Here is a 19,635-nt window from a genome sequence, read left to right on the forward strand (position 1 = left end):
TCAGGATGCTCCTCACCTCCATTCCCTCCCTCGCTCCCCTCCATTCCCTCCTGCCCGCGCAGCTCCGCCAGCGGCCCGGCCGTGACGCACTTCCGGCTGGCGCTCTGGGCACTTCCGGCCGGGGGATTTAAAATTGCGAGGAGGCGGCGGCGGGGACGGCAGGGCGGGGAGCGGGGCGGCAACAACAACGACAATAACAGCAACAATAAAAACAACAACAACACCCTCAACCAGCAGGACACGTGTTCGTGCGGCGGCGGTGAGTCCTGGGCTGGCCTTGCTGCTGGAAATGCTCCGTGCTTTGATTCCTTCTCTGACATCCTGCTGCATCTGGGAAAGCGAGGCTTCGCTATGGGTTATGATGCGCACTCAGGGCGAGCGGGTGGAGCTGCGCTCCAGCTCTGGCGCGCTCCTACTATTTTTATTTTTTTTATATATATTTTTAAAATTTTGTTTTAGCCTCCGCTAGCGTGTTTGCTCTGAAATACCTGCTTGGACTCCGCTGTTACAGTGTCCTGGCTGGTGGCAGTGGTGCGCAGGGCAGTGCCAGTGTCCCTGTGCCGGCCCTGCTGGGGCCGCTCCTCCAGGGCCGTGCCCGGTCCTGAGCTCAGGAAGGACATGGACGGGCCGAGCGTGTCCGGAGAGGGACAGCAGGGCTGGGCAAGGAGTGTGATGAGGAGTGGCTGTGGGAGCTGGGGTTGTTTAGTCTGGAGAAAAGGAGGCTCAAGGGTGACCTTACACCTGCTGAGCCTGTGGCCAGCTGGGGAGGGGCAACAAGCGAGAGGAGAGCTCAAACTGCGCTAGGCTCTGCTGGGACACTTGTAGGAATTTCTTCACAGAAAAGGCCATTATGCATTGCAATTATACACTGTCATAAATGAGTGTGTTAATCTTGCTTAAGCACCAGCATGATGCTGGAGTCAGTGTCCCTGGAGCTGTCTGAGGAAAGGCTGGATGTAGCTCTTAGTGCTGTGATCTGGCTTACAAGGTGCTGTTTGGTCCTAAGTTGGACTTTTCCAGTCTAATTGATTCTGTTGTGCTAATTGCTTGCTGTATCTCTAAAAATTCAATCTCTGTGGTTGATCCCAGTTAAGTAATGGAATAATGCAGCTTCTTCCCCAGGCACAGTCAAGTCATGACTATGGTGCCCTATGACCTGAGCTTAAGCTAAACTTCTGTTGTGGGTTGTGAGCAGTGGAACTGGAAGTAAAATGAAGCAACAGTTTATGTTAATAATGTATTTTGGTGATGTTTGTAGTGGAGGGGACATTTATTAGCTCTAATTCAGTCATTTAAGCACATCCCACAAATGGTAAAACCTCTGTAGAGAGCAGAAACTGGCATTTTATTCCTGAGTTAATTCTGTTTACATCAAATTCTCCCTTATGCCACTGTGGGGCAATGGTATTAATATTCCAGTTTGATTTATATTCTGCATGCATGGTCTGAAGAGAACCATAATGTAATGTCAGAACAGGTTTTCCAGTTCTTGTGCTATGATATGGGGAGATCAGTTGCAAATGAGGGGGGAGGCTCAGAATGAGCAGCTCAGGAGCTGAGGTGTGGCTGAAGTGCTGTGAGCAGTACTTGTGGTAGTGTGGCCCTTTTTCCAGTGGGCTGAACTGAAAAATTGCTCCAGCTCTTTTGCTTTTTGGAACCTGGGGGTTTGAAACAACCAAATATAAAGAAAGACATAACAGTAGGTTTGGAATAACCACTGACCTTTCAACAGTAAAACAGCTGATTTGGAAGACCGTGGCTGCTTTTGTGCATTTCTGGAGTCTTACATAATCTTTTTTCTTATTTTTATTTTTTTTTTGGTTCAATGTACAGGTCTACTTGTTTATTCTGAACCTTTGCAAAATCGTTGTGGCATTTAGAAAAGAAATACCTTAATATCCTTAGATTTCCTGCTGCTGGGATTCTGAGGGATTGTGATTTCCAGCAGAGTCACAATGAGGCGAAGCTCAAGCACTGCTGGAAGCAGCAGTCGACAGTCCAGGATGGCACGGAGAGTGCCAGATACCAGCAAGACAGGTCTTCAGGCACCTCAGATGTAAGTCTTGCTGCTCACACTGCTAAAAATAAGCATATAAAATTAATTCTGAAGAGATTTATCATAGTATGTTTGAGTGTGTGAGTAGCAAACAAGGGAAAAAAATTTAACCAGTGAGAAGAAGGCTCCTTCCAGCCAAGGATGCTTGCACAAGTGCTCCAGTTTGGTAAAAATACTTGCTTTAACCTTTTTGTGTACCTGTGTCCCATTTCAGATGGTAACCCTTTGTACCATGTTTCTTGGGAGGTGGCTGAGTGCATCAGTTCAGTCTAAGATGTTGCTGTGCTGAAGGTGCTTAGGAATAGATGAGTGCATGAACAGCTCTTGTACAAGTAAAAGATGAATTGGTAGAAATAGGCACTGGCATCCTTCTCTCTGTTCCTCAGGAGGGACAGAAGCACCTTTGGGAGGCTGAGCACGAGCAAACCTACACCTGGAGCTTCAGAAAGCAGAGTCAGCTGTGCTGGGAGCAGGTATGGATAGCTTTCATTCTTTTGCACTGTAAATTAAACCAACAATGGTCCTGCATAATTGTGGGATTTTTCTTTCTTGACAGATTTTCATTATAGGGAACAATGGATCTGAGGCGAGCAGATTTTTCAGGTCTGCTTTCCTCTGGTCCTTGATCACTAAACAATAGTGCTGCAGAGCAGAATTGCTTTGGGAACTTTTTTTTTCTTCTTCTTTTGGGAATGATGTGCACTGCAGACCTTAAGTGTATCTCAGTACATTTCCTTGTTTAAGGAAGAGTGGTATCTGAAGTATACTCTGCACTAGTTTCTTCTCTGTAAGATACAGACCTTCCAAAAATCTATAATCTTTCTGCTTAGCTCATGACTTTGTGTTGTGGTATCTTCTTTCCTAGGGCCCCAGTGTTGCAGGGGTCTTTCCCTTTTAAATATTCCCTAAATATTTTAGTGCTTGTGGTCACCGACATGATTTTTCTTCTTCATCTTTGGGATATTCTTCTGCTCTCTGAAAGTTTATTCCTTTCAAAATAATGAAGACAGTATTAATCTAGGATGCAGTAATCCCTTTGTTGTACATGGGGCATTGTGACTTCCAGGTTGATGTTTTTCCAATGTACCTCAAAATGAAAACTTCAAGTATCACTTTGTACAACAAATGCAAAGAAAACATAAATGTAGCAATTGTTGTGACTTCAGCATGAAGAGAGTTCTTCTTTCTATTTGCTTGTCACAAGGTCTGTATTTATTGTCTGTCCTTAGAGTGAGTGGGCTTGGAGGCTCGTGCAGCAGCCAGTGTGGGGTGTTTGGGACAGAAAAGATCAAGGATCCCAGGCCCCTTCATGACAAGGCATTCATCCAGCAGTGCATCAAGAAGCTTTATGAGGTAACATATTCACTTTTTCTGCATGCATGTTATGAGGTGTAAAATGTACTAATCCAAAGTGTTATTTCTCTTTTCAGTTCCTCATTGAGAATGATTATCCCCACAAGGCTTCCATGCAATCACTACAGTCTCCATCAGTTAAGGACTTTTTAAAGATTTTCATCTTTATCTATAAATTCTTCTGCCCTTCTTATGAATTGCCTGGCTCAAAATTTGAAGAGGAAATTCCCAAAGTTTTTAAAGACCTTGGGTAAGATGATTATTGTTAGTTCCCTGGGCTGAATAGATATGCTATGGCTAGAGAATTAAAAGCTAAGAATTCTGTGTTGATAGTTAGGGAGAATGGATTGGTTTCTTTTTTCAGATAAGACTCTGAAAGTACAATGTTGGGATTGTTTTGTTTCACTTTTGTTTTGCTCTAGGTTTAATCTCTGATTTTCAGTGTCTCTTGTACATTTTAAATTTCAACTTGCAGAACTATAAGCTCGTGGAATCTTGCTTTGTAATGTAAAATCTAATTGATTATTTGTATGAAACTTTGAAAGACAAGAGACAATTTTCTTTTGCAGACCTTTCAGTTTGTTCTGTTGGAATCAAAGAACTAAAATTTCCAGATTTTTGGATCAAGTTAATTTAGTTTAAAATAAGTTTTCCTGCAACTTTTCTCATTCTACTTTTAAAGCAGAATGTGGAAATGACCAAAATGTTGAGGTGAAAAAAAGCACTAAGTATCTGAGTGGTTTATTGCTGAATTTGTTCAGTGTTTGAAATCATTAACACCCCAAGGCTTTCCAAGAAAGAAAATCTTCCTGTTGATAATTGGGAATTTTCAGTCTCATTTAAAAAAAAAGTGTATTTTACTCCTGTAGATTTGAACCCATTATGGTGTGAAAGTGCCAGGGCTCCTTAAATGTGGGTGTAAATCTGTTTTGTTCACTTCTCAGCATTTATTAAAATTTTGCTTTAATCTGTAACATTTGAAACTGCTGACTGAGCTTGAAATGTTGCAAAGGATTACACTCTGCTGCACCAAGAGTGTAATTCTGGCTGAAGTGCCTAATTCTAACAAGTCAGTTAAAGTTTTGGGAGTTCAGGGAGCATCTGGACAACACTCTTGATCATATGGTTTATTTGTAGGCAGTCCTGTGAGGAGCAGGGAGTTGGATTTGTTGATCCTTAGGGGTCCTTGTCAAACCAAAGTATTTTATGAATCACTTCAATGAGAAACCCATGATAATTGAATAAAACAGTGCTGTAAGAACCCAACTTATTTCCTTTGAAATACAGTATAAAGTACAATTGAGCTTGCTCTTCCTTCTGTGCCTTCATCTACATATAAAAATGTGCTGCTTTATTTTCAAAATGTGGTGGTTTGTTTTCATCACAGCTATGAAGAATGTCTCCTTTGGCCTTATAGGTACCCCTTTCCTCTGTCAAAAAGCTCCATGTACACTGTGGGTGCACCCCACACCTGGCCTCAGATTGTGGCAGCTTTGGATTGGTTAATTGAATGTGTCAAGGTAACATTTGTCTTGAGATAAATATTTCAGCTTTCCAGGCTAGAATGTTAGTTTCAATACAGATCTAGTAAATATTTTCTACAAATCTCCTTGTCTAACATGTATGTAAAAAAAAAAAAAGGTGGATGTTCTTAGCTGTCATCTGGGAACTGACCCCTTAGCTTTATGTTTCAGTAACTTTAAAAATGATTTTTTCATGTTATAATGGGATCATTTTTTTCTTTAAATGTATGCACTGGATAAGTTCACATACAGAAAAGGTGGGGAAATTCTGGCTTATATTTACATTAAATGTGAAAGTTAATGGGTATAATCACTGAATAGACTGTGTATCTTGAGTGCAAATGTTAGGACATCTGCCATTCTCTCCTAAATTTGAAATCTAAGGATGGAATTTTCAATTGAAATTATTCACTTGTCCTGTGCTTCTGATACAGAGTGACAAGTTTTGTGTTCAGGTGGGATGTTTTTATTTAATTTTGGTTTTGTTTGGTTTGAGTTTTTTTTGGTAGTGGTAACTGTTGTTGCTGTCAGCTCAGGTCTGAGCAAAACTTGGAACCTGTGACAGAAGTTCAGCACTGCTGAACTGAGCACCCATGAAAATCCTGTCACTTTTGCTGAAAAGACACAAGACAATTTGTCAATGTTGACTGGCCAGTTCACACCTCTCTTCAGTCAATGCAGGCTCATTCCAACCTGCTTGCTGAAACTCAGGGTTACTCTGCTTCTTATCATGAGAACAATATGAAAACTAATGGATGTGTTCACATTTGCTCTTTGTGTGTGCACCTCTGCTTCTCAGCTGTACAATGCACTGAGGGAAGATGCTCCAGCATTCGATGCCAGACCAGGCTGGGGAGGAGAGACTGATGGTGGAATTGTACATCATGAGGTACAGTTAGAATCAGAATTACTCCTGTGCTGAACCAACACAATTTAAATCCAGTTTAGCTTATTGTGTCATGTCTTGATAGATTCTGTTCCCTTTTATAGTCACAACACTTTCTAGGGAGTAGCATTATATAAAAAGCCTGGTCAGCTATTTCCTGAGCAGGCATCATGGCCAGACTATTGCTGAAGACTGGGTGTTAAACAGAAATACCTTCTTCTCCAAGTATCTACTGTTTCAGTTCTCCTTTGTGGAGAAAGGGAATTATGCTGTTTATTATTTTAGTAGTTTCTGGTATATTTTGCTTTAGCACTTGAGACTTCTGAGGTTAACAGCAGTGCAGTGTAAAGACTTAATTCTAAATGTAGTGGCTTTTGCCAATATCTCCTCAGTTTGCTGAGTCAAAATTGGCTGTAATGCTCTATTTCTGAGCTTTAAAATAGGATGGAAATGTAATTCAGGCTCTTAGAAATCCAACAGCTTGCTTTCTTTTTAATTTATCATAGATTATTAATACTACTCAGACTTAATTTACTGTTAGCAGCTGTTTGGAAGGGGTTGCATTATAGTTAATTGTAAAAATCAAGTTAAATCATAATTTTGGGCTAAGGTTACAACCTGTTGGTTGGCGAGTAAAAATGCTTTTAAACTAAGTGTGCTCTTCTACACCAATACTTATGCATATATGTTGATACAGAATTCCCAATACTGGTGTAATTGCTTCTGAAATATCTGTAACTTAGTGTCTAGCAAATTCTTTCTGGGTAACCTTTCTTTAATTCTAGATTAGTTCTTTGACATCTGCAGATCTGAATTTTAATTGTTGTATTTACTGAAGAGTTTTGTTCAACATATCTCCAGTTTCCATAAATTAGCCTGAGAGAATCATATACATCAAGATGAAAAATTCTTAAATATTGTACCTACAATCCTTGTTAAATATCCTAGAAAAAGATAACATTTCCTTCCTTTCACAATGTGACTTACAGGTTCCTCCTCCTGCCTGAATATAATCTGTTGACATTCTAGGTTTAAAGGGAGGAAAACAGTTGAATTTTACAAAAGTACAATCAAAGCACTGAAAATATTTTTGATGTCTCTTTAGTTCTGCTGATTGAGTAGTTTTAGACTAGCCAGTTATTTTACAGGCATTGGAATTGTTGAAATGAAATATTTTTAAATTGTTTTCAGCTTTTCTTGGACTACTGTTTGAAGTGCTATGATCTTTTCATGAAAGGGAGAGATACCTTTGAGGAGGTGGATGCTGAAGTGCAGTCAAAATTAAGTAAGTTTAAGTTTTAATTGAGTCCTCCATTTTTGTTACTGAATTCTTTTCTTCTAGGATCAGTTTGTTTGGTTTACAAGTGAAAGTGATCTAAGGGAATCTGAAATTCCCAAGTACCTTTCAGTTACTTCAACTTAATGCTCTCTTCTTTTATATAAATTTTAGTAGTACAGATAGATGGGTCATGATCTGCTCTCAGCTGTAGCTGTGTCACCTGGTTTTTTAATGGCTTTGTCACAGAAAACCAGTATACAGTCCTTCAGATGCCAGCTCCATCTATGCAGTGACCCTTGTTTCTATCTGGCAAAGTTAACAATTGAAAAAAAGAAAAATATTTCCAGAGGATGCACACCTGATAAGTGAGTTCAGATTTTGAAAGCTCTGAAAGCAGTCTGCAAGAGTTCCAAACTCTCTTGTGAGGGTTCCTGTATATGATTTAGTGTGCACCTGTGTTTGTCTTCAGGGAGGTGGAACATCATTAGGATTTTTTAACTCGCTCATCTCACCACCTACAGAAATACAAAGAGAATGTATGAACAAGGAAGAAAAACATTTCTTACTTTCTTTGCTCTCCTATAAAAAGCCAGACTAAGGGCCCTTTGTTTGCAAACTGGAGCCATCCATTGGAGAGGAAATAAGCTCCCACACTGTCACTGGATATTAGGAAAACATAATCATCTCATTGTTTGGCAAAGGCCAAATCAAGTTAGGGAAAATACGTCCCAAATAGCAAGGAAGTATATGGATAAGAAAGAGGTTGTTAAATAGGTTTGATCTGTTCTAGCTTCACAAGGCAGTCCTGACTGATACACTGTCCTGTGGTGTGGGCTATATGAGAATTTGGAAGCCCTTACCTCTTGGGAATGACTTTGAGGACTGAGAAACCCATTTCTCTTCTTGTTTTGGGGTTTTTGCCTGGTTGCATTTTAATGAAAGGTTTTTCTGGTAACTTTCTTGGTGGTTTTTAGTTATTTCTTTAGTGTAAAATAATGGTGCAGATAATGAGTATTTACTGAGCTGAAGCTAAAGTTCAGATACTCAATGCACCACCTATTTTGAGTGAGATTAATTTGTAAGCCCACTCTCTTCTGCTCTCCCACAGAGGATTTATTTAATGTAGATGAAGTCCAGCTGGAAAGTTTAGCAGCTGAAAACAAAAGACTTCAAGAAGAGATTGCAAAAGTAGAAAAAGAAAAGGAAAGTGAGCCGGTTAGTAAATTAGGTCTCTGCTTTTGTAGTGGAGTTGAATTTTATAGTATTGACCATTTCTGAAGATACTTATGATACATAACAAATGGAAATTCTCAGTGCTTTGAGATTTTAACTAGGCTGGGTTTTTACAGACTCTGTACCATTATAGAACGAGGCTTTTCCTGTAGAGTCTTCAGTCACTATTTGATTGATAATGTACATGTATTTCCAGGTAATAAGATCTTGTATTGACTGAAATATAAATAAAATACTTGAACCACTTTAACATAGATTTTAACACTGTTTTCCAAACATTTTGGTGTGACACATGGGATTCAGTGGTAACAATATATTTGATAGAAAATATTTTGCTTGGAAAACCAGATTTCTGCTTTTAATGCATCATGAGTTTAAAAATGGGTTAGTGGCTGTGCAGGTGGCAAATTGAGACTCCTGCCAACTGTTCAAAATGTGCTGGGTTTAGTCCCAGCTTTCCATGCCCTAATTTTATCTGTTCTCTGTATATTATTGGAGTTGAGTTGTGAACTACCTGTAGTAAGAATTAACTAAATGCAGTGTCAGATGGAAATGAGAGACTTAATGCTGAAAATTTAAAAATCTTTTCAGACTTCCATGCTGTTAATTGAAAGGTGTTTGACTTGACTCAGCTGTCAGAGATAAAAAAATGTTTCAAGTTCTTTAGTTTTATATTTGTACTATTGCTACTGACTAATTACTGTCTTGTCTGGAAAGTGAAGTCATTGTTTTATATTCATCTAAGAGTGGCTGTTGTTTTCACCCGTTTTCTAGGATCGTAGAGTAACGCTACAAAACCTGAAATCGTCTCTTGAAGCAGATGTCCAGAAATACCAGGCTTATTTAGCCAGTATGGAATCTCATCTAGCCCTCCTTGATCAAAAGCTGGGAAGTCTTAATGATGAAGTGGAGACAGCAGGTAAGGAGGCCTTGATCACAGTCAGGACAGTGAAGCTAGAAGTACAGTAATTTCACAATTATAAGCCGCACCATTTTGACTAAAATTCTGGTCTGAACCCAAAGTGCGACTTATAATCAGGTGCGGCTTATATATGGACAAAGAACAAAAAGTTCCTGTTTTAGGAGGACAGGTGTCTGCTGAGAAAGGCAGGAGCTTCTCTTTGAAATGGAGAATGTAAACCCCCTCCCTCCAAATTATTATAATTTTGAAATCAAGGGGCTTTCAGGCAAAGATATGGGAATTAGGAATAACAGTTCTTTTCTAGGGAAATTAAAATAGAAATACAGTACTACAAAGAACAAACCCCAAACCCTGACACAGTCAGAGTACAACCTGACACCTGTCAGTCAGGCAGGGTGTTGGCAGCAGTCCCATTCCATGGTGGCTGCATCCTCCTGCAGTGACAGATGTGGCTCAGTTGGAGCAGTGCTCCTGTACAAGGTGCAGTTTCCCTCCCAAGCTCCAGTGGGGATGTGGAGAAATCCGGTTTCCCTCTGGAGTCCAGTGGAGAAAGGGGCTCCCTTAGTGTCCCAAAACCTCTGTTTTTATCTTGGTGAGAAATGTTGGGCTCTTCCCCCTGGCTGGAGCAACTCCCAATGGGATGCAGTAATTTTATCAGTCCCACAGTGGGACTCAATGGCCATTAGCAGAAAATGACTGGCTGGAGGAAGGATGGGTTGTGAAAAGATAAAGAACAATGCCCTGCCTGGTTTCAATGGATGGCCCATTAGCAGAACATCTCCCATGGAGATAAGGATCACTGCCCCCACCCTCAATAGATGGTGATAGAGTAGATATCTTTTATCGCATCCTGTAATCCAAGACAGTTGCTGACACCCGGATGTGTGGCTGATAATCAGGTGCACCTTATAATAGTGAAATTACTGTAATCTTCAAATAATTATAGCTCTTAACTTGAGAAGAGAGTAAGATACCTGGAGTAGGATGATGCTGCAAATAAGCTTTCCAGAATGGATTGCTAATAACGATTATTTTTTTGTCTAATAGCTCTTTATACACTAGAGTAATGAAATGGTAATGATAGATAATAATTAGGTTAATTACTCATAAAATAGAAGTGAGGTTTCTATATATAGGCTGCTATTTGATGTCCATTTCACAAATGTTTTGTGACCTTAGAAACAGAAGTAGAAGCAACGAAGCAGGAGAATGCCCGGCTCAGGCACATCTTGGATAACCAAAAGCACTCAGCTGTGGACATTGAGAGAATAAAACATGAGAGAACAGAACTGCAGGAGACCATTAACAAGCTGACCAAGGAACTGAAAGCAGAAGAACATCAGCTGTGGAATGAAGAGCTAAAGTATGCTAGGCATAAAGAGGCGGTATGTGGAAACCCCACTAACCTCAGAGATGGCTGTCAGCTTTCATCATGCAAGCTTCAAACTGGAGTCTTGATCATTTCTTTCCTAAATAATCTAACAACACCATACATGTGTCTAACCAGGCAAAACTGATGAGAATGGCCTCTGCTTACAGTATCTCTGAAAAATGTTCCTATTTTCCCCCTTTTTCTGTTTTGTGATTAATGGAAATGTATTTCTTTCCTTCATCACAAGAGATGTAACTAAAATATGAAGCACTGTCAGCTCTCACTGCTGTAGCATTAAGAGCTTTGATAACATTAGCATGCCATTGCTTTGATAACACAAGAAATTTCAGGCTTATGTTAATATTCCAGAGCAAGAAAGTAAGGCAAAACGAGTGAATTAGAGTCAACAGCTTTGCATGCATTTAGAGCCTGATTAGCTCTTTGTATAGAAATTGTAATGTCTTTCAGGCCAAGTTCAATCCCTTCAAACAGAATGAAAAGATAGTCCTGTAAGTGATGGGATTTAAAAGCTTCTGCTTTGCCAGTTGGAGAACTAAAGAAAGTTTCAAATATGTGATAGGGTTACCCTTTATCAAGCACTTGTATTAACTTAAATTGTCATGTGCAAGTATGAAGCACATAAAACTGGAAAAAAACTGGGTTCTTTAATGTTTGCATATTAATAGCATTCATTAATTAGAAATTAGAGCATTTAATGAACTTTGTTTGGCGGTATGTTCAAGTTAGTTTGTAACAAGAATGTGGCTGTGTGGCATTTCCTGTCAAAACTAAGAAGGGAAGCCATATTGAACATGAGTGATCATTGGTTTAGTATTATTTTCCAGCATGCGTTTGGTTACCTGTCAGCTAATTCTCAAAAACTTGGGGCAGGAAAAATTATGGCAGATGAATATGGAAAACCATAGGAGAATGTTCAGTGTTGGCCATGTACACTGAGAAACCTGGCTGAGCAAACTCTGAAAGAATCATAAAACAGTTTCTAATGCAGCAATGCTGGACTGGCATTACATACAGCTCTTGGATACTGGGGTGTAACAAGGAATTATCTCTAGAGAGCAACTTCTTTAAAGTACTATGTGACTACTTCTTGCAAAGCTTTTCACTTGGATCTCTTCTGTGATTTCTGCCCTTTTCTCCTCTGAGCAGATTGAAACACAACTGGCAGAGTACCATAAACTGGCTCGAAAGCTGAAATTAATTCCATTAAGTGCTGAGAATTCCAAGGGCCATGACTTTGAGATTAAGTTTAATCCTGAGGCAGGACCAAATTGCCTAGTGAAATATAGAACTCAGATCAAGGTAAGCAGAGTCAACACTGAAGGCTTTAGTTACCATTCACAAAAAAGATGTATTTCTTTGGAAATGCTGGAAAGATCTCTCAGTCTCACAATGCAGTGTCATTGAAAAGCTTGTGTGATGAGTCACTGTAATGGCATTGTAGTATATGAAAGAGATTTGGCACTGGAGAATCCAGTAGCCTAAAAACCATAGAAGATGTACTGGGATGCATCTTGGTTCAGATAATGTCAGATCTTCTTGTATGCATATTACAGGTTCCCCTCATGGAGATCATCAATGAGACTGAGGAAGAAATTCTTAAAGCTACTCAACGGAAAATGTCTTTGGAAGATACTTTGGAACAGGTGTGTTGGTTAATGAAGATTAGAACTAAGATACCAACCCTAAAACCTTATCTACTGCTTTCATTCAGCCTTTTACCCAGGTGAAGTGTGGTGTGGTGGGTGTTTTGGATTGGTTGGGGTTTTTCTGAGGACAGCAGAGGGGGAGAAGCTGTGAGAAAACTGTTTTAATTGTGATGGAACCTAAAGGTTTTTCTAAGAATTGGGGTATTTGTTGGTTGAAATGTTGTGTATTCCTTGAATTAAGGTTGATATATTTGACTATAAACATTGGAGATACTTGTTTTTATTAAGTTGCCCATTCCAGTTGATTGTGTGGCTTTTACCATTACTGACAGATTGTCATCAAGAAGATTTTTGGTGATATTGGGTTTGGGATGGATTGAAAGAAGGAGAATTTTATTTCCTCATTCTTCTACCTCTACCTCAGTTTTTATTGCTGGTGTTATGTGGTATGGAATGTCCTCTTGGCCAGCTGGCCTGGCTCTGCACCTTCCCAGCCCTTTGCCCATCCTACTCAGTGAGGGGCCCTGTAGTGATAGAAAGCCTTGGAGTGCTGTGCTGGCACTATTCAGCAGCAGCCAAAACACTGGTGTGTTATCAGCACTGCATTAGCCCTTATCCAAAACAGAGCACAGGCTGCTATGAACAAGGTAATGCCATCCCAGCCTAGCCTAGTTTAATTGGTTTTTCTTCTGAGCTCCCAGGTGTAGTTTGTGATGGCATGCATTTATGTTGGAATTTGTTTTGAACTGTTTCCTTGGTGATGTTATCATCCTAGGTGATTGTGATGCTAAAGGACAAGAAATGCAGTGTGAAAATGCTGACAGAAGAAGCTGAAGAGCTGGATGATCTTTACCAACAGAAGCTTAAGGTACAGCTCGATGACAAACTATCCTTAATGATACTGTTATCCTTAGTATCTGTTCTTATAGGTAAGTTTTTGTGTTGCATTTTTGTTTGGGCTTCTGCCTTTGCCTTCTTCACTTCCTCTTACAGGATTTTTTCAGTCTTTTCAGAAATGTGATTTCATTGCTACCTCAACTGAATCAGTTTTCACTTTTTTGTAAGAGAATCTGGCATGATAGTGTAGCAGATTCTGTAAACCATAAATAATTGCATCCAGTAATAAAAGCAGCAGCACTCATCTGACCTCAGGATGTCTCCAAGCATGTGCTTGAAGGAGATTTTAGGATTAACAGAAATCTGCCTTGTCTAATCAATACAATACAATATAATAAATACATTGACAGATTTTAGTAAATGTGTTTAATCAGCCTCTGCAAAAACTAAAAAGAACATTCATTAAACAATTTAACAGGCTTTTGGTTTGGTTGCTTGCTTTAGCTTCCTTTCCCAGCACAGGAGCAGTCCCTATCCCTTTCCCCACTTGCAGTTCAGCAACAAAGCCCAGCCCTCCCTGTTAACAACTGAGTGGCTGTTTTGGTACTTCCCAACTTCTCTGACAACACTGCTTTGGTGGGGCTGTGGTGCTCTGCAGAAAAAGGTTCTTTAAACTAAGCCATGTTCACCATCTGTGCTCTTGTAAATCCAAATTCCTGTCCTATAGCCATGGAACAGGGTTATTTCACTGCTAGCACCTAGTGAGTTGTCTAAAGGCAACTAATTTAGTTTCTGTTTTTCAAAACCACATGAAATTTAGCTTTTGGTCTGTGCCCTTGCATGAACTTTTCTCTAAAGCTCAGAAAATGCACAGTTGCCACTGGATCTTTCTAATAAGAAAGTCATGTAATTCCTCTTGTAATTGTTAAAGTGCTGTTTGTAAGTCTAAAGTATTAGAATTATTTTTGAAGGATGATGTTTCAGTAATCTATCAGAATTGCATGTTGAGTTGATGGTAGAATTTTGGTTTTGTGGATTGTATAACATCAGTGTCATTGTCCTTGAAGAGGATTACTTGGAATTGTACACTCCTTTAGACCAAAAGGAAAAGCTATTTTCCACTCAAATGTGGTTATATTTTAACCTAGAAGCAGTTGCTCATGATGTACCATTTCTAAGCTATTTAGACTATCTAAACAACACTTTGAGTTTAACTCTGAAGGGAAAATAGCTGCAACACAGATCTTTGAAATATGGTTAGAGGAATAAAGAGATGGTTAGGTTTATTCTGTGATGAGGATGTCACAGAAAACAGCTGAAGCTTTAGGTTTGGGAGAGATGCCATTAGGGATTTTTTTTCAGTTCTGAACTTCAAGTCACTTGAGTCAATTTTGAATTCAAGCACTAGGGTGTAATCAGGTAATGGAAAGGAATAATTTAGATTTGTTTTTCTTCTGAGCAGTACAACTTTTTTTCTTCTTTCCTTATGACTATAGGAGATAGAGGAGGAAGAGCAAAGATGTGCAAATGAACGGGAATTATTGAAGAAACACAAACAGTTACTTGAGAGTGGTGTCTATGAAGGTCTCAGTGAAGCCACAAATGAATTGCATGAAATCCAACGACAGTAAGACTCATAACTTCTATGTTTGCCTTGTTTATTTTGGTTTTGAAGGATAAAGATATTCTCCTGAATGTAACATAAAGCTGTTTCAGCATGTATCCATCTCAGTGTATTAATTTCACAAGTTAACAACTGAAAGATGTTTCTCCTCAACAGTATTTTGCTAGACTTATTTGTCTGCTGTATCAGAACTCCTGTTTTCCATCTAATTTTTTTTTATATATATGGTTTTGCAAAGAAATTTGTTTGTTTTCAAGCTTACATGCGAACTGCATTTTATACCTCTAAGTCTGGAAAGAGTATTGGGACTCTAAGGTACATTGTTTCTTATCAGTTAGCACAATCCAGTTTTTTTAAGTTGAGTATTGATGTCTAACTTAATTTAAATCAATACTAATAGAAAAAAAAGTATGGCTAAACGTGATGATAAATCAGACTTCAAGTGATTGTTTTAAATTTCAGGAATTCTCTAATTATGGACATGACCTTCTGAGTATCTTTACCTTTTAGATATCAAGTTGTTTTGCAAACAACAACAGAAGGGAAGAGAAAAATAACTGCTGACTTGAGTCATCTTATGGAAACAGTTGCTACTCATACAGCATCTGTAAAGGTAAGCTGAAATTTGATATTCAGAATTAAGTCTGTCTAGAGACATTTGCACCTAAACCCTTGGAAATAAGAACTTACTCTTTCTAAGGAAGTATCAGTTATTCAGCTGCTGCACTGAGTCCATGGATTCTAGATAGAATAATTCCATAGATAAATCTTCTGACAAAACCTGTGGTATAAATAATCAGAATTGATTTAAGTTTAAGCAGTAACATCCTGTCAGGTTAAACCTGCTTCTGGTAGGTGTCTCAGGAAAGTGTTTGAACTGAAATCAGTTAACCTGTGCAATGACTGCTTAAAATGCTTTAGCAGAATCGTGCACTACAGACCATGAAAGAGCTAACAAAGCTTTCTGTACCTCTTTTCTAGAAATACCTTGGTGAACAGAATGTGAAAATACAGAGAGAATATGAAGAATTCATGTCTGAAGATCTGTTGTCAGACTTGGCTACCATCCTAGACTGTTATACAAAGAAGGCTGAAAGTCTCTAATCACTAGAAGGGGGAAGATAAAAATGTTGCACTTCTGAAGCTCTGGTATAGACTTTTCCAAAAGGATTTAGTTTAGTGCTGAAACTGGCTTCAAGTGGAAGGAAGTGTAGTTATCATTGTTTTGTTTTGTTGACACAAATACATTAAAGAATTAAAAAATATATTTGCACTTTCTTAAAAAATGCTTTGCTCAGACTTTGTACTTTCCATAGCACATGTATGCATTTAGGGCACATGCATGACAGGGTTCACATCCTTCCCCAAGCCTTATTTTCCTAGCAAGACAAAATGTAAATGTCTGTTTCTTGCTTGTTCAGTTACCTGTGAAACTGCACAGAGACACCTCTTACATGAGTAAAAAATTAAAGCCTCTTTTGAAAAGATGATTAGTAGTCTTGTAGAACAGTAGTCTTGTAAATAGTCTAGAAAAAGTAACACAGTAGTTTGAAAATGAAGTTTTGTCTTTAGCTGTCCATTCACAGATGAAACTGGGAATTTTAGAGGAATAAAAACTGCTTTAACCTTATTAAAAATAGATGGCTTTTAAAAAATTCTTAGGAGCATAGGGCCAAGGTGCTTTGACAATGATTTATGTGGTGTCCTTTTGGCATTAATCTCACCAACCAACCTTTTGCTATCTTAATATTATGTAAATATTTCTTTTATGTGACCATTCTTGAATCTGCTTTTTTCTTATTTAACTATAAAAAATACTTGATGCTGTAGAAGCATGGCTGGAACTTTGTAGCTTTCTTCTTTTACTGAGGGTATGTGTATTTTTTTCATATTTTGTTGTCAGAAACTCTCATCAAGAATGTGCTAGTTCTTTTTTTTGGAATATTTCTTGAGTGCCTCAAGTAGATTCATTGAGGTTGGAAAGAGCTTCTAATTTAATTAACCCAACACTGCCCAGTCCACCACTCAACCGTGTCCCTGAGTGCCACATCCTCATGACTTAGAAATGCCTCCAGGGCTGGTGATTCAAGCATTTCCTTGAGCAGCCTATTCCAATGCTTGACAACTCCTGCTGTGAAGAAACTTTTCCTAACAGCCAATTGAAATCTCCCCTGCTGCAACCTGTGCCTGCTAAGGCTTTGACTTTGCAGTGTCTGCTCAGCTCATTTGTGTGAGGCTTCTGCAATGCTCTTCATTGGTTTTGCCAAGGTAAAGCATGGCATGCCCATGCCTTCAGTTATGAGCTGGGTAACAATTTGTGCTCTGTGCTTCTGTAGCATTCCCAGTAAGTTGCCTGCTCTGTTGTGGGAGTTCTCATCCCTGCTCCAACTTCTGTGGTGGAATTAAAAACCACCAATATTTTTTCATCTTTTTTGAAAGAGTAAGAAAAGCAAGAGCCAATAGCTGAAGACATTCCCTTTTCACTAATAGGGGGCAACTCTCTCAGTGCAATGCTCTAGGAAAAAGGGAAGACTGGTCTCTCATGCTCTGAAGCAATGGAGATTTTGTGAGCAAGGGTATTGCCTATTAATTCCTAATCTACAGGTTATTTGGTATGCAAGTATTTTGAGCACTGCAAACAATCTGAAGAGATTGTGTAACCTTTCCATTCTTCTTTGGGGTGCACTTGTTTGCTTTAATACTGGAAACCTTAATGTGTCCTTTAGAGCCAGTAAATCTTCCTCTTTTTGGCAGTAGTACACAACAGTGGATTTGCCTGTTTGTTTTTTTTTTTAATGCTTCCTGTCTATGGATTTTTGGCTGTGCAAAGGTCCTGGTATGATGAAATCATGTATCATTGAGACTTTTTTGCTTGCAAAGCTCTCCACCATACAGAGCTGATGAATCTTCATTGGGGTTTTACATTTTAGGCATTTGTTGGAAGTTTTGATGGTACTTATTCCTTTTTAAGAAATTGAAGAAGCACAGAAGACACAAAGGTCTCAGTGTCTCCCACTGGATGAGGGGCTATCAATGCCTTAGCCAATGTCATATCTGAGAGATGTGCACTGACACCTCCTGTCCTGTAGCAGGAGATTAGCAGAGACCAATCACTCATCTTGAGAAAACGCTTAATTTTGCAGGATTTTATTTTTTTATTTTTTTATTTTTGTAGAACATGATCTATTAACAGGATTTTTCTATACAGGACCGATGCCAGGTCTGTTATCCACTACTGCCTGCTGGAGAATGGACCTCTTGTGAGCCCTGGTTCATAAAGATTTACCAGTCCCAGTGTTTGCCTGAGGTAGACAAGAGCACATGGCTGTCCACAGGATCATTGGCTGCACTGTCCCTCCATTACAGAAGTTCTTATCAACAGCTTCATGATAACAAGGGACCTTTGTGTTGTCTGACCTGTATGTTGTTTTCCCTGGCACCTCAGGCATGAGACCACCATGAGTTTTAAAAGGCATGTAACATTGTGTATTACTCTAATTTCACCTCTAAAGAAACATTTATCAGTCTGGCAAGACTCCAAAGCAGAAGCAAAGACAGGTGGTGATGGAATGTGCATAAACATTTTGAAGCAAGCAAGATCTATGTAATTTTATTTCATTTTTCCTTCAAGGATTCAGAACAGTGAATGCCTTTGTATTGGTAGAAGTTATTGTGGCTCTTCTGAGAACACCAAACACTAGCACAGTCATGCAGGACAACTGGTGTGCCCAGCTGCAAGGCACTCACCATTCTACCTGGAAAAGAGCATCTGGAGTTACTGGTTCTAATTATCTGGGAGGTCTTGATCAGCAATGGCAATTACATTACATTTCAAATGTGTTGGAGTCTGTAACCAAGAGTCTCTGAATTCTTCAGAGAGAAATCAGAGTGCAGGGATTGAATTAAAACCTTTGGATGGATTAAAGTATGTTAAGCCACTTAGACACAAAGTAGAGGTGTAAGTATAAGTTTTAGAATAGAATAAGTAAGTTTTAGAATGAGCTTTAAGAGCTTCTAGTGAGTAAAAGGTCTCAGAGGTCAGAGTAGAAGTGTGAGTTCTAGTGAAGGTTGAAAAACTGAGTCGTAGGGCTGAGGGTTTCTGTGGAGGCTCCAGGAACATGGTGTCAGACACAATAAAGCTATAGTACAGAATATTGCTTACATTTTTCAGATAGAACAAGATAGACCATAGGTGTAGTTTATACATAACCTGGTGTGCTGAGAAACTGGAGTTCTGATGGGTTAAGGTGTGTGGTTGGAGTTTGTCTTAGCTTGCTGGGAAGGTTGTATATAGCAAAATGCACGGGCAAGAGCTGGGGCCTTGGCTTTGCTTTTTGCTTTTGTTCCTGCTCTCTCCACCATCATCAACACCCAAGAAGATGACAGGAACTGCCCAGCACCATCCTGCTGGGACCCTTGGGAGTAGCTTCTGCTCCTGTTTGGGACTTTATACCAAAACTTAGCATGGACTTTAGCCATTTGCCTTTTGCGATGCATGTGCTTCTGCAATAAATTTGAGAGCAATTATTGCCTTCTTCGTTCAATAAAGAAGAAATTGGTGCCCAGAACAATGGAGAATTAACCCTACAGCAGTGCAGCCTGGACCCCAAACAATGGGATCTGCCTGAGCACTGCTGGGTAGTGACTTACTATCCTCTTCTCCCCTCCCAAGGGGTAGCCATCACTTGTAGCAAAGTTAGAAGGAAAGCTGCAGAGTTTAGTCACACAAGCGAAGACAGGGACAACAGCTGGAGGTTGCCCAGTTTGGACACATGTAGGTATTTTAAGAGGAACACCACTAACTTGAAAGTAGGAATTTTAAAGGTATGAACAAGAAACCCAGGAATGACAATTTAGCATTAATGAGGATCTCTCCCAGCAAC

The 19,635-nt window shown here is 39.3% G+C and overlaps 1 protein-coding gene across 1 annotated transcript; it reads left to right on the forward strand.

Annotated features, from left to right (window-relative positions):
* Positions 1-1,928: 1,928 nt before the first annotated feature.
* Positions 1,929-16,237, forward strand: LOC117006672 (kinetochore protein NDC80 homolog). The gene is made up of 16 exons (XM_033079228.1): positions 1,929-2,056; positions 2,443-2,529; positions 3,286-3,409; positions 3,487-3,659; positions 4,827-4,929; positions 5,732-5,821; positions 7,010-7,103; positions 8,206-8,312; positions 9,105-9,249; positions 10,432-10,637; positions 11,792-11,944; positions 12,199-12,288; positions 13,067-13,159; positions 14,625-14,755; positions 15,263-15,365; positions 15,734-16,237. The coding sequence occupies exons 1-16, from the start codon at positions 1,956-1,958 to the stop codon at positions 15,854-15,856; spliced, it is 1,923 nt and encodes a 640-aa protein (XP_032935119.1). The 5' UTR covers positions 1,929-1,955; the 3' UTR covers positions 15,857-16,237.
* Positions 16,238-19,635: the final 3,398 nt, after the last annotated feature.

Source organism: Catharus ustulatus, chromosome 23 (genome assembly GCF_009819885.2).
Source record: "Catharus ustulatus isolate bCatUst1 chromosome 23, bCatUst1.pri.v2, whole genome shotgun sequence".
In the NCBI taxonomy this organism is placed as follows: Eukaryota; Metazoa; Chordata; class Aves; order Passeriformes; family Turdidae; genus Catharus; species Catharus ustulatus.

Coding starts and splice junctions, on each gene's coding strand:
- LOC117006672 (XM_033079228.1), top strand. CDS start 1,956: ATGAGGCGAAGCTCAAGCACTGCTGGAAGCAGCAGTCGACAGTCCAGG. Junction 5,822..7,009: donor GTGGAATTGTACATCATGAG/GTACAGTTAGAA, acceptor AATTGTTTTCAG/CTTTTCTTGGACTACTGTTT. Junction 7,104..8,205: donor TGAAGTGCAGTCAAAATTAA/GTAAGTTTAAGT, acceptor GCTCTCCCACAG/AGGATTTATTTAATGTAGAT.